This window comes from Ooceraea biroi, chromosome 8, assembly GCF_003672135.1.
Source record: "Ooceraea biroi isolate clonal line C1 chromosome 8, Obir_v5.4, whole genome shotgun sequence".
In the NCBI taxonomy this organism is placed as follows: domain Eukaryota; kingdom Metazoa; phylum Arthropoda; class Insecta; order Hymenoptera; family Formicidae; genus Ooceraea; species Ooceraea biroi.
The window spans coordinates 14,603,900-14,617,653 of NC_039513.1; the positions used below are offsets into that span (position 1 = coordinate 14,603,900).

The 13,754-nt window shown below is 39.9% G+C and overlaps 1 protein-coding gene across 2 annotated transcripts in view; it reads right to left on the reverse strand.

Moving 5' to 3' along the window:
* Positions 1–13,754, reverse strand: part of LOC105284864 (UPF0489 protein C5orf22 homolog) — a 513,796-nt gene that overhangs the window by 218,659 nt on the left and 281,383 nt on the right. For both annotated transcript variants that reach the window (XM_026971933.1, XM_026971932.1), the window contains exon 4: positions 11,310–11,436. In XM_026971933.1, the coding sequence (XP_026827734.1) occupies positions 11,310–11,436 (127 nt within the window). The remainder of the gene's footprint in view (positions 1–11,309; positions 11,437–13,754) is intronic.

Here is a 13,754-nt window from a genome sequence, read left to right on the forward strand (position 1 = left end):
CATCGCGAGGCTTCCTATGAATCGTTCATGAGTGGAAAATGTATGAAAAAATATACGTACGGAGTTGCCACTGAGCAGGTGGCAATTTCTCTCCCTCTCTCTTTAATCAGCGGATAATAACCTGTTATCTTTACGACGCTCTCGTACTTAACACGTTTTGTGCATTTCATTTTGCAGCATTGCGAGTATTAATTCGTCATAAATTATGGAAGTGTTACAAGGTATTCTAACAGCTGATAATTTAACAATTGATTAGTTTCGTTCGTTAAATACAATTTTATTTTGCAATATTAAAATATTACGTCATCTTTACGTTATAATTTCGATATTTCATAAAAAAGAAGAAAATAAACTAAACCATTTTCACTATGTTCTTGTAACGTGCGAGTACCATATATCTCGCAAAAACAATTCAACATTGTACATCAGAAAATGATGTACCAATGAATGCAACTAATCCTGCCGATCAGCGAAAAAACGCATTAAAACCGGGCGCTCAGACGTGGGATTTTATTTACATGTTTATTTATGATGCCGCTCGGCAGCGTCTTCTATAAATAGCAACGGCCGACTCAATAGAAAGTTTCGACCGGTTCTGCGGCGAAATACGGCGTATATTAAGCAGAGAAATTTGTTGTTGCCCGCTGAGAGGACGCGTTAATATCGGACGTACATTATACCGAGCGAAAACATAAGATACAAATTGATTTACAATCGGTGACCGACGTCGTGCGGCATGATTCAGCAACCACGCGGCGTCCGTCCATTCGTAACTCGGCCTAAAACTGCTGACAGTGTTGCTGACCTATGCTGCTCCGAGGCCGTAGTAACCGAATACCTGCCTAACAGTTGGCTCATTCATGCTCATTATCCCGACACTTAATTTGAGACTCGCGCGAAGTCGCGTGATAGGTGTCTACCTACAGCAGCCGGTGCCTGCGTAACCGAGAGGCCAGAAAGAAAAAAAAACGACCCCGGAACGACAGAGGTAACAACGGGTTACGCTTCTATTTCCCCGCCAGTGCACAGTCTGCGACGGACGGACACGCGTTATGATGATGATGACTTTGTAGGATACGTCACGAAGCGAGCGAACCGTCCATCGCGCTGCGCGATGATTCATCACGGATGATACGAAAACGCGTCGTGATTCTTTTAATGATTCGTCGCGCTCGAAACGCGCGAATCCGCGAAGCATACTCCCGACTCGTGTTACGACAAGAATTTATATCGCGTTGCACGCAGAAACGCGAGCGAGCGAGTTTGCGGATAAAGTGAACGAAGACGGAAAGACGAGGATGCGACGGATACATAGGCTTGCGAGATATTTATTAGACTACGCGTTTTAGGACGCATTCGACGTTCTATTTTCCGAAGGTTACTGCATTACTGCGGCCTCGAGACCAGCTCCGTAACGCGACTTGAGAACTACCGTATTCGCATTGCGGCGACTGAGTGCGCGCATAAATAACGTAAGCGGCAAACGTTTATTTGGTGCGGATATAGAGATCTTTTCTTCCCCATCGAGGAATGTATTATGGGGTTCGGGATAGAGTACCGAGATGCAGTACGCGGTCGCAGGTGTACGCGGCGTGGACGTAAACGCGGTTGCCCAAGGTCCTTTGCCGCGAAGTTTCTTTTCTGTTCACGGTTTTCTTATCGTCCAAACATGTCTTGATGTGAGTACTGACCTCGTGGTTACCGGGAAACCATCGAGACACCGCGGACGTTGTTAGAGCTATCTATGGCGTGACCGACCGACCGTTTTTTAGGGGAATGAAGAGAATTAACGATGAGGCCAGATTGGGAAAGTTGAGTCGCCGTCATCCGCATCTTCTAGATGAAAAACATCGAGACCACACTTGCTGCGCCGGTGTCGCTTCGTATCGAAGCGGCAGTTCTATTTGCCACCACCAGCATAAATGACGTAACTATCTTTCGAAAATGACCATGCAAAATGTTAATTTTAATGTGGCGAATCAATTTTGCGTGATGTAAACCGTCAGTTGAAGTGGCTGTATAAGAACACAAATTAAAGTAGGCCAAGAGAAATTCAATACCGCGACCAGCCACAATAATAGCAATGATACAACACGGTAATATCATCATAGAGTCCTTTCTACTTATTACCCTCGATGCGAGTCCAGACTTCGTCGTCGTAATTACGATCGGATGATTACGTAATGAGATCTTAATTTGCAGATCGCGCGCGCTCGCGGAGAGGATACCTAAACTGTTGCGCGATCTGGAATGGTTCACGGAGAATTCCACGTCGCATAGACCTTGCGGATTAATTTTCAACGTGTAAGATAATATTAGCCGGCCGGCACCGAGAGCGCGCGCGACTAACTTTGCGCAACCTTCCTGCGGCCGGCATTCGCGCAACCACCGCCGTTAATAAGGTGTTAGCCTGGCTGGCACATGATCGAGAAACACGGGGCATAGGATAGAACGTTGCAACAAAGCGACGGTGACGGGTACAGACGAGCCATATCCGGGACGTTGGCCAATAAAATTAATCGCTTTTGCTACATCGCCTGAATAATTTATGCCTGCTGCTGCCTGCGAGCTGGCCGACCATCTTTCGCGACCGATGAGCGCGCGTAGTCCGCGCTAGATGTGTGTGAAAAAATGGGCATTTACTCGGCCGCGAGAACGTAGAACGGAACGCGGATTTAGTAACATTTTCTTGGAAAAGCCGTCTTTAAACTATCTATGAGGACATTAACACGGCGCGCGTGTATCTCGTTATGGTGTCATACAAGCGGTACCGTGTGCTTGCATCGCTTCAAGCTAATGTAATTAAGCAGAGAACTTCATTTCTTTATCGTACATGCAAGAATTTCGATAGGATCAAACAAGAGAAAGTTCGCGAAACGCAGAATTTTCCCAAAAGAAAGCAATTGTGGAGTCTGTTGTGGAGTTGAACTTACCTACACGCAAAAAGAGTTGCGTACAAAGTCTTTACATCGAAATCTTATCAAATGTTGTATTTTAGAGAACAATTCTACATATTTGAAAGATAATGTAATCTCTGCTGTCTGCTTCTTGCACGATTTCAATTCAACTTGCGTTGTTTTCGAAAGAGCTTGACCACAAGACAATTGAATACAACCAGAGTGCCGCAAGACACGTTTTGCAACGGTGTTTCGTGAATTGTGTCCCGTACGGACAGCGACTTTCTTCAATTTCGACATATACGATGCATGAAAGTCGTTGGCTCGTAAAACTGTCGACGTGTCAATTGGCAGTTTCTTCCGTGTTATGTCCCCACGACCGCGCAACAATGTTGTCCTCCCCCCTTCCCCTCCGCTCCCAGATGCGGCATGCATTATTCAATGTACCCGGAAGACCACTGCGGGCCATCGAAGTCGAGTCCGCGACTTGTATTTTATTTTTCCGCCACCACTTCCTACATACTTCTCGGTAAAGCTCGCAGAAATGCGCTAATTGCGCTTAAACCGAGAGACACAGGAAGAATGAGGCAGCCACAACCCACATCTTTCAGATACATAGGTGTGTCAATAACACCGGGTACTACCTCGCGTAGAAATGTAAACTGTAAATGTTGAGCGCGAAGAATGAACGTCTCTCTTCAACGCGGTTTGCAAAATATTTAATACGTCCGCACTAATTCGATTCGCAACTGTTTACTCCGGTCTCACTCGCGAGAGAACGCAATTCCGGATAAATCGGAGATTTATCCAAATTTCGTGAATCAGTGTATCTTATCCGGATCATGCGAAGTTGCGCAAATGAAATTCCGTGCAAACGGTGTATTGCAAAATCTACGATGGCAAAAGGTGCGCGCGCGCGCGCGCGCTCGCAGAGGGACTTTTCACCGTTTATTGGCTGGTTTTGTTTTTTTCTGGTGGGGGTGCTAACTTAACAGACGTCAAATTATCTGCATTTCTGGGCTGCACGCGCGCGGCTTATTCTGACGATGCATCACGTACATACGTGATCGCACGCCCGATCGTACGGTCAATGACGCAACCCTAAATGATCGATAGTTCGTGGAAGATCGAGTAGCTTGACATTTTGCTTTACGCGTCTATCTCGGGGACCACCCGGTAGATACTCGAGGCGTCCGCGACTAATGTAAAAACCGTCTTTACGGCTTATCATGTGTACAGCAGGTACGTACACCCCAACTCTCAAGGACACTCCTTGAGAATATAGCAGGATGCATCGCGCGCGACACGTGTGTGCCGCGTGTGATTGCGTATTATACGCGTCCGTGTGTCTGTGTAGATGTGCAGAAGAAGGAAATGACATTATACTGAATATTCATTGGATTGGATCCATGACGAGAAAAGGAGAAAAAGAGCGCGAATATTTAACATAGCTTGTATATTAATTTTATAGTAGAATAGGCAACCTTTAAAAACCTTTAAAAATATTTAAAAACAAAAAAACAAAATTCTTCAAAAAGTTGCTACATTGAGTTGTATCACCATCTAGACGCGATTAATGATTAGTTAATGACCTAATACATATATGATCATGTCATGCGCTATATATACAGGGTGTCCCGGGTTTTAACCGACAAACTGCGGGAGCATATTCTACTAGTGGAAATAAGAAAAAATTCTTATATCGAGTTTGCTTAGAAATGCTTTATTACAAAGTTATAAACCAATATTGAAAAGAAATGATTTAGTGACGCATTTCAAAATGTTGTCCTTGCACATCGATACAAGCTAGACATCGACGTAGTACAGAATTTGTTACGGTACGACATTCCTGAAAATTTTGTTGCATCTCAGTAACTGAATTAGTAATTCGTTGCTTTAAATCTATCTGGTACTCTCCTGTTAGGAAATCTACGTTGATACTCTCGTACGGCAGCTCGTGCATTTCCCTCACAGAATCCGTACACGAAATGAATATCGGTGTATTCCTCATTTGAAAACACTTTTGGCATTCTGATAGTAATTGCTAGTTGACACGACGATTGAAATCTAACAGCTACTGTTGTGAAAGTAACAATCATACTGAATCGTTTGAACATAGTGAACATGAATACATGTGAATACACGTAACATAAACATCTTCGACCTTCCAAATTCTACACTATGTTCCGTTGTTACTTATCTGATATTTCTTTTCAATATTGGTTTATAACTTTGTAATAAAGCATTTCTAAGCAAACTCGATATAAGAATTTTTTCTTATTTCCACTAGTAGAATATGCTCCCGCAGTTTGTCGGTTAAAACCCGGGACACCCTGTATATATATATAATTATTACATAATCTGCGCGCGCGATATTACGTTTCCAGATCGTAGCCCGGGTATAGCTGGAGCGCAAATGGAATCAACATCGTGCGCGATTTTCATGCCTGGCTGGCATAAACGCGCCCGCGATTTCCGTTCCGGCAAATAAGCTTAACGGGTTCGAAATAAACGATTCTCGTTCGTAGACGAAGGCCGATCTGAGTTTATTGCCAGGATTATCGGGTGGTCTATGACAGCGATGTGTCGTTTGTACGTAACTTAGACGAGGGAGTCGTGTGTCGCCGAGAAATTGATACGGAAACTTTCGCAATGATTTTGTGATATACGATCCCAGGCTTAACAAGATGTGATTTATGAAATAAGGGAAGCACAAAGAAAAGCAATGTCCGACGCTGCAATCGTTCGAGATGCAATGACGAAACCTGATGCAAGCAAATAAACGCAACGCAAACGTAAAATGCAAAAGGAAATCATTCTTTCTTCTGTTGTCCCATAAAATTCATCATTGCATTTAATTTCATCTCACTAAGTTTTTTCTTTTGTAAAATCGTTGTAAAAAAATCTTTTAATTAATGTCATCCATTGCGCCTGATAAATCCATCGTTCGCGTGCAAAATTTTATAATAATTAACAAAAGGTATAAAAGTAGAACATGTATTTCAGAACAAAAATATTAATTTTTTATGCAATTAATTAATTATACTTTATATAAGAAAAACACGCACATATATCATTCTATCATAATAATACAATTAACTTTAAGTAATAAGTAACGTGAGAATACCATTTGCAAAATGAGTTTATAAATTTACGAATAACTGAAAAGTGAGTGGTAACAAAATCTTTCCATCAATGGTCTGTTATCCAAAGAACCGCACGAGAAAGACCAATGAATCAATTTTAACGTACTACATCATCGAGCGACTTCACGCACTTCCGTGCTTGGATTAAGTTAGGACCTTCTCATTCCCCGTTTTTGCCTCATCGCAATTCATCGCATGCGTAAAATCAAGGTGTGGCTATGGATTCCCTCTGTTTTTCTATTGCCCTCACATTATTCTTCGTCATACATATAGCATGTCCAATTTTGCGCCTCTCGTTCTTTCTGTCCTCTTTCAACGCTTATCTCTCTTGATCCTTATCGTGTATCAGGTTTGCTTGTCTTTCTGCACACCTATTATTTTCTATCCATTTGGCAAATTGATTCTACAACACATACTTAAAGCAGATAAAGCACTGTAATAGAATAATTTTCAATAATAAGGTAAAAGGCGAAACAGAAGAAGATATCCGAGAAAAATGAAAAAAAGGGCATGCTTATAACAGAATTTATAACAGAAATTTAAAAAATAATGGCACTTTTTATGTAAAAAAATGAAATATATTGATAAGCTTAAGAAATTATTTAATTATACCTGGTTTTCTATTGTTTATGAAAAATTACGGTATCAAATAAAATTAAGATAAATGCATAAATACAACTGAAAAAAAGAAAAATGTAACTGTTAAAAAACATTATATACTGTGTTAAAAACCTAGGCCAATTTTTATACTGTTTAACGAGTTAAACAGTATAAAATTAAAGTCATGATTGATCAAAAGAACTGGAGAAACATTATCTGACCTGCAATCTTAAAGAAGTGAAGTGAAAACTATTCACGTCGAATTCAGGTTATAAGCGTGGCTATAGATATAGATATTAATATCCGACCAGTTACATAAGTTTTATAAATGGCTATTAATGTCTGATCGGCTGTTTATCTGTTAACAGGAAATCACATTCAAATTTTCTCGTGCTGTAACTAAAGGCGCAAAAGCCTCGCGCATTCCCACACTTCCTTATCCATGCCGGACGAATTATAATGCGAATGAATGGTGGCAATGGTAAATCTAAAGGCGAAGCGTTTCGGTGCAATAATTGGCAAATTTGGCTTGCCTGCAATTATTTGCATTGTGTTCGCCACGTTTGTCAATGGCACGCCAAATTTCAAATATTCGCGAACAAATGTTCAAATGTTGACTTTTCAAAAGCCAAGGAAACGTCGCGTGCTCTTATTTAGGCGAACCGAATAAATCTGCGAACGATTGTCTTGACGCGTCGCGGTAATCGAATCACAGCTTTAAAAAATATATTTTGTATTACAGAGAATGAACAAGAAAGAATAAAACTAGAATAGTTTCATTTTTGTTTATCTGCGTACATCCTTTACAGTTAATTTCCGTTTCTGCTACCTATATAAATAAGTTAATCAAGCATGGGCATTATATATATAAGTAAACAAAGAATCAAAAGTAAAGAAAGAACAACGTATCATCTGCAATATTTTGTATGACACTTCTTAATTCGATTAATGCCCGATTCCACCAACGTCGCTTAATTTTAACCGTAGTTTAACTCACTCTTCGTCTCTTTCTAACTACCTGCCTTAAAAAGAGACAAAGAGTGAGTTAACCTACGGTTAAAGTTAAGCGACATTGATAGAAACGGGCCTTAGACTCTCGTCTTGATTTATACAATTCCGATATGAACTTCCGGACATTGGCAGATTTATCGTGTCCCGGCTGCATAATTTTAATCCTTTCGCATCGGTCGCACCAGATGCGGTGACATAAATAAATGGTACCCGGATTTCTGCGTTCGAGTCCTAAACACCGTACGTTTATAGCGACTGTCATACGTAATACGCATCGCAGCTGCAATCTGCAACGTAACTAATTGACAAGTTTAATGCTCTGAATAATTTAGGTTTTCTCATTCGAATCGTTGAGCAAGGAATCACATAAACCTCAGTCATCTGTTATTGATATTTACGTATGCTGTATTAGAAGTTTTTGACTTGTTATGTCAGAAAAGTACACATTTTATATGTACAAAAATATCCATTTTATATTTTACATTTTGAAACTGAGGACCTGTAATGTATGTAAATATATCCAGTTCGCATAATTAAGAATATGTTAAAATTTTATTATCCTTATTAAATTCATCCGTCGTTTTATTACGCGCCATTTAGGGTTGTGCAATGCACAATCCTTATCTTATACACCGAACATTACTTTCGAAATTTACGAAGCGTAAAAGATCTGAAAGGCTGTGAAAACGAGGTGGCTCGATAACATTGTAGGCGTTTCGTGATTTTGTATCAGTGAATGGTGCTTTAATAACGCGATTCGTGAAAAAAGTTGATTATTATAATCAGTATCATTATCGATTTACAAAAAATATAATATTTGACAACTGTTTTGCAATAAAGCCGTCAACATATTGATAAAATTGAACATGTTTTGTAGCAATGGATGAAATTAAATCTTGTTCAGAGGAAATGGCTTTTAAGCAGCGTTCATTAAGAACGAAATCGAAGGCGACATTCAATATGTTAGGAAAAGTAAGAGTAAAGTGAAAGCCGAATGCAACAAATTTATCATTTTTAAATTTTCTCATTCACGGAATAATACATGATTAAAGAATAAAATAGATTAAAGTATTTTATAATTTTTCAGAAACTTTGCTTACGTTAACACGATACAAAAAAATTCACTAAACGTCAAATTATGTGCTTACTAAACAAATGTGTGTATTTCTGATATTTGTTTTAAATATCGGTGTTTTCGACGTCGCAAAAATTACAAACTGAAAGCATATTCACATGAATGGTTGCCCATATCCGTCCAAGGATATGTAGGCGATTTGATCCATTCGGTGATCGACGGGTCTTATGGATTACGATCGATAAGCATGTATCTTTATGTACCGACTGCGCAAGGGGCCAGTTATGAACTGCTCGGAATAAATCGCTAATTATGCGGAACCAAACTATTGATAGCACAAGACATGATACCAGGTTCAGGGCTGATTGATTGATTTCTCCATTTTATATTTCCGCTAAATTGAATAAAGCATGTTTGCAACATTGATGAACATTCACTAGTATACTATTATGCTCAGATTTACGTTCAAATGTCACGTCAAAATGTTATCCTTATTATTATATTTATATTCTACATATACTAATATTAATTCAACACTTGTATTTAGCCATATATAGATTAGGAGTCGAAATCATTGAAAAACATTTATATATCTACGATTTTTTCCATGATAATTCTCATTTTAGTACGTTTAAAATCTGCGTTGAGAGCTCGCAAAATCGCAAAATCTCGAAAAATTAGTATCCTTTAAAAAACATATATACGATAACACGAAAACGATCATTATGCTCATTGCATATCGCAGCAATCTCCGTGGTCTTTCGATTACCCGCATCCAATTATCAACTCACATCAGCTTTATCAAAACAAAACCCAAAGAAAATAATAGCGATACGAGTCTTATGAATGAATGAGAAGCAAGTCCGCGTGAATTAACTCGCGCGAATCTACGCTTTCCGTATATAATACTCGGCGGAGCGTTCCGAGGCCGCTTCTTACGACGAGATCCTTCGCGTAAGGGGGACCCCACGATGTTCCTTTTGCCGGGCCCCCGATAGTCTCCAGGTACACGAAGCCATTAATATTATTACCGAGCGAGAGCGTGTGGGTATCATTATCGCGGACGATGGAAAAAACGACGACCGAAAGGGACGCCGAGGAAACAAGAAAGTAAGGAAGGAAAGGAGACAAGGGATCGGAGGAGAAGAGGACAGCGAGAAGGAGGTAGAGAGCAAAAGAGGTGCGGGTATCCTCGAGCGAGAGCGCCTCCATATACTCGACTTGAGGAGGCTCCTCGATTACGCAGGCATTCGAAATTTTCGTGGTTCTTCCGACAGCACCGGGAATCACCCTTGAAATTGATGTTACCCAGCCACGCAATCTCAGCCCGTAGTGGCTGCTCGATTTTTCTCACCTCCCGCTCCTTTTCTCTCCTCGAGCATTCAAAGCCAAGAAAAAACGTATTTATTATACTCGCCGTGATCCGGGAGCAGCGCGCGGGATCCGCGCGTTTGTCGCCTGTTAAGGATATATATATATATATATCTTTTTTATTTTCTGAATATTTTAAATACACCGTCCGCGCCAAAAGATTCGCGCCCATTCGCGTTCGTTATAAGGTATATCTTTCGTTCGACCGCCTCCGTCATCGCTCGGCCATCGCCGTACCGTTTCGGCCGATTTCGTTTCCTTCCGTGCTTCTTCTCGCACGAGCCTCGCGAGCCATGTACAGTTGCGTGCGACTAACCCGATTCGAGCATCGCGGGAGATACCCCTCGCGTTTATACCGGCGTTTCGAGAATCAGCTTAAATCCCTGAGATATGTGAGGAAGCGTTTCATTGCTTCCATCCCGGTGAATCGATATTCTCATAAAGTTCACTTTTGTTTTTGCAATTAAAATAATTCGAAGAAGGACCCACTTAATTCAGAATCGATAGCTTTTATTTTTTCATGCAGATAAAATGGGTTTATATGGGTTTATATGGGTTTATCATGTCATAAATTTAAAGTGTGCGGTAAAGATCGAGAAATCGGTTCGTGTATTATATGAGTCGTTCACAGGCCAAAGTGATTAACTTTTGCAGTTTTTACAATTTTAGTGCCAAAGTACTTGAGTAATTTACTTAACTTTTTATATTTAAAATAAGTTTCCTTAATAAATAGTGTTACATAGAGTATTGTACGTCGTGCACGACACATGCGGCAAAATAAAAAACGGTAATCGAATATGCCGGCGATTCACTGTGCCGACAAATAACGAAAAATCATCGGAGTCGGCTCGGAATGAAAGATCCGCGGCGCCTATCGAATCAAGCCGCGGCTTCCTTATCTTACCGCTAAAGGAACAGTTCCGATTGGCGATCATAGCAACTCAGGCGACCAATCGGAAATTAATCCGAATATATAAAAAGGAGATCGAGGCGCGTTAGAGACAATCAGTCTGGTTCTGACCGGCAAGCGGACATATAAGTGATCGCTCTAATCGCCAGCATATCCGACTCAGTGGAACTCTCCACATACGAAACAAATAGGCTTAACATTCTACCATGTTTATTTAAATTTAAATAAAAGGAATTTTAAAAAAGAATGTATATTATAATATTTTATTAATTTCTCTACTTTTTATTTTATGGACTTACCATCGATGAATCTTTAATAAAGGCTCCGATGGTCATCACATGCAAAGTGACGTCGCGAGTATTTTCAAGCTCTTCCGGTGTCGCATACAAACCCTCGCTAAGAAAGTACGGCTCAGTGCAGGTCAATCTGTAAACAAATAAGTACCGTTACAATTTCTGCTCTGTTAGGCACACTTTGAATTTCATAAAATATTGTACAATCTGTGATACATCAGTTTTATTAAATTTAATTCTATTGACACTATTTACAGTTATTCATGTAAAAAATATATTTTTCTATTAATATGATAAAGATATTCATTTTAATCAAAGCGCTACGAAAAAACCGCGCCTCAATTGCAATGCATCGCGGAAGGAATTCTCAAAAATCTAGGATGACAACATTCAAGAAGATTATCTCGAAGAATTCCTTCCGCGATGCATTGTAATTGAGGCGCGTTTTACGATAAGCATACGTACAATAATACGTTGCGATAAAATCTCGATATTACGATAGCAGTTACGATAATCACTATTAAACTAAGCGTCGAACATTGACCCCAATGTTATATTTTCTCGCGGAAAACCGTTACAAAAACTAAAAGCAAAATGTCGTCTATTATATTTATCGTAACTGTAGCGCTTTGATTAAAATGAATATCTTTATCATGTTGATAGAAAAATATATTTTTTACATGAATAATTTTAAATAGTGTCAATAGGATTAAAGAACCCCGCACATTTTATAGGAAAAAATCGGCTCCGGTCAAATTGGCTGGAATTGAAATATGTTGTAGTTTAGGTGATGCTGATTAAAAGTTTCCTTAGGCAAAAACGCCAAAAATCAAAAATATAAAAGATACGACGACTTAAAGTGAGTAAAATTGGAGTTTAAAAAATGTTTGAACACATATATTAAGTTAGTATATAAATATTGTGTGTGTGTGTGTGTGTGTGTGTGTTGTATGTCTTAAAGGCGGGTCCGCAGGAAAGCGCGATTCGGTTCAACCGCTACACACACACGCACGCACGCACGAACATGCACGCACATACACGCGCATGCACATACACGCACGTGCACTGTTAGAAGTTGATCTGTCACACATGTGTGAATATTAACACGTTACACATTAAAAATGTGTGAATATTAATGCGTTACATATATTTGATGCATGATTTTTAAATATCATGCACTTGCGTTTGAAGGCGCGCGTGTAAAATACGCTAGAGAATGTGTAAAAATCACACACCTCAACGTATGAATTTAGTCAAACACCCAATGATGCATAAAATAATCAAACACCGTAGTATTCACATATGTCTAATGTTTCTATATGTGTGAATATAACACATATTGAAAAGTCACACGCACTGACCAGTCACACACTACACAGTTAGAAGCACTGTGTGAATATTATACACTTTATCGAAAATATATTACGAATCACCTAGCAACGCAAACAGTCGCGCGAACTCATGGCGGCAAACAGGCTCTTGTGCCGAGCGATAATTATTTTGCCTGCTTATAATTTGTTGTTAATGTGTTCCAGTAGTGATTAAAGACAAATTATAAAGTCAATAAGTAGTAAGGCTTAGTCTGTGATAATTGTTGTGTTAAATTGAAAACGATGGAACAAATGTATTATAACATTTACTGTACTTTTTCATAGGTTACTAAGAAGGATGGTCTTTCAGGTCTGTGACTTATTGGTGTGTGTGACTTTTCATAGGGCTGGAAGTGTGACTTACAAGGAAAGTCTCTCATATTAGGTATTCCTCTCCGATTTTAATGAAACTTGGTAGATTTATAAAAGGATCCAAAATATTCGTATTTCTTCTTATTGACAATCAAACATGTTTAAGGAATAAAATCTGCAACCTTCGAAAATCTAAATTTTCGAAGGCTGATTTTACCCCTTAAACATGTTCGGTTGCCGATAAAAAAATACGAATATTTTGTCCTGCTCTACAAACCTTCCAAGTTTTATTAAAATCGAAGAGGACACCTAATATGAGAGACTTTCCTTGTAAGTCACACACTTCCAGCCTTATGAAAAGTCACACACACCAATAAATCACGCTGCCCACACAGAGTCCTCTTCCGCGCAAAGATATTCCAAGAGAAACCTCCGAAGTCTCAAGGTCATGGGGACCGCATCGACTGTGGAATTCGAGCCGAGTTTCAGATTTCAGCGGAACGAACTCGGCGGATTGCAAAGAAAGGGGCAAGAGGGCCCCGGCCCCGTGTGTGGATGTGGTGAAAGAGAACGCGCGCGCGCGCATTCAAGAAAGAAAGAAAGAAAGGAAGAGAGCGAGAGCGAAAGAGAGAGAGAGAGAGACCGAAAGTACATCGTGCCGCTCGCCATAACCTTTTATCAGTTATCTAATTAGCCGTTGCATTTAATTAGCGACCCGAGAAGAGGGCCACGAGATAGCCCTAGCGCCGTGCGAGACCGACGTGGTACG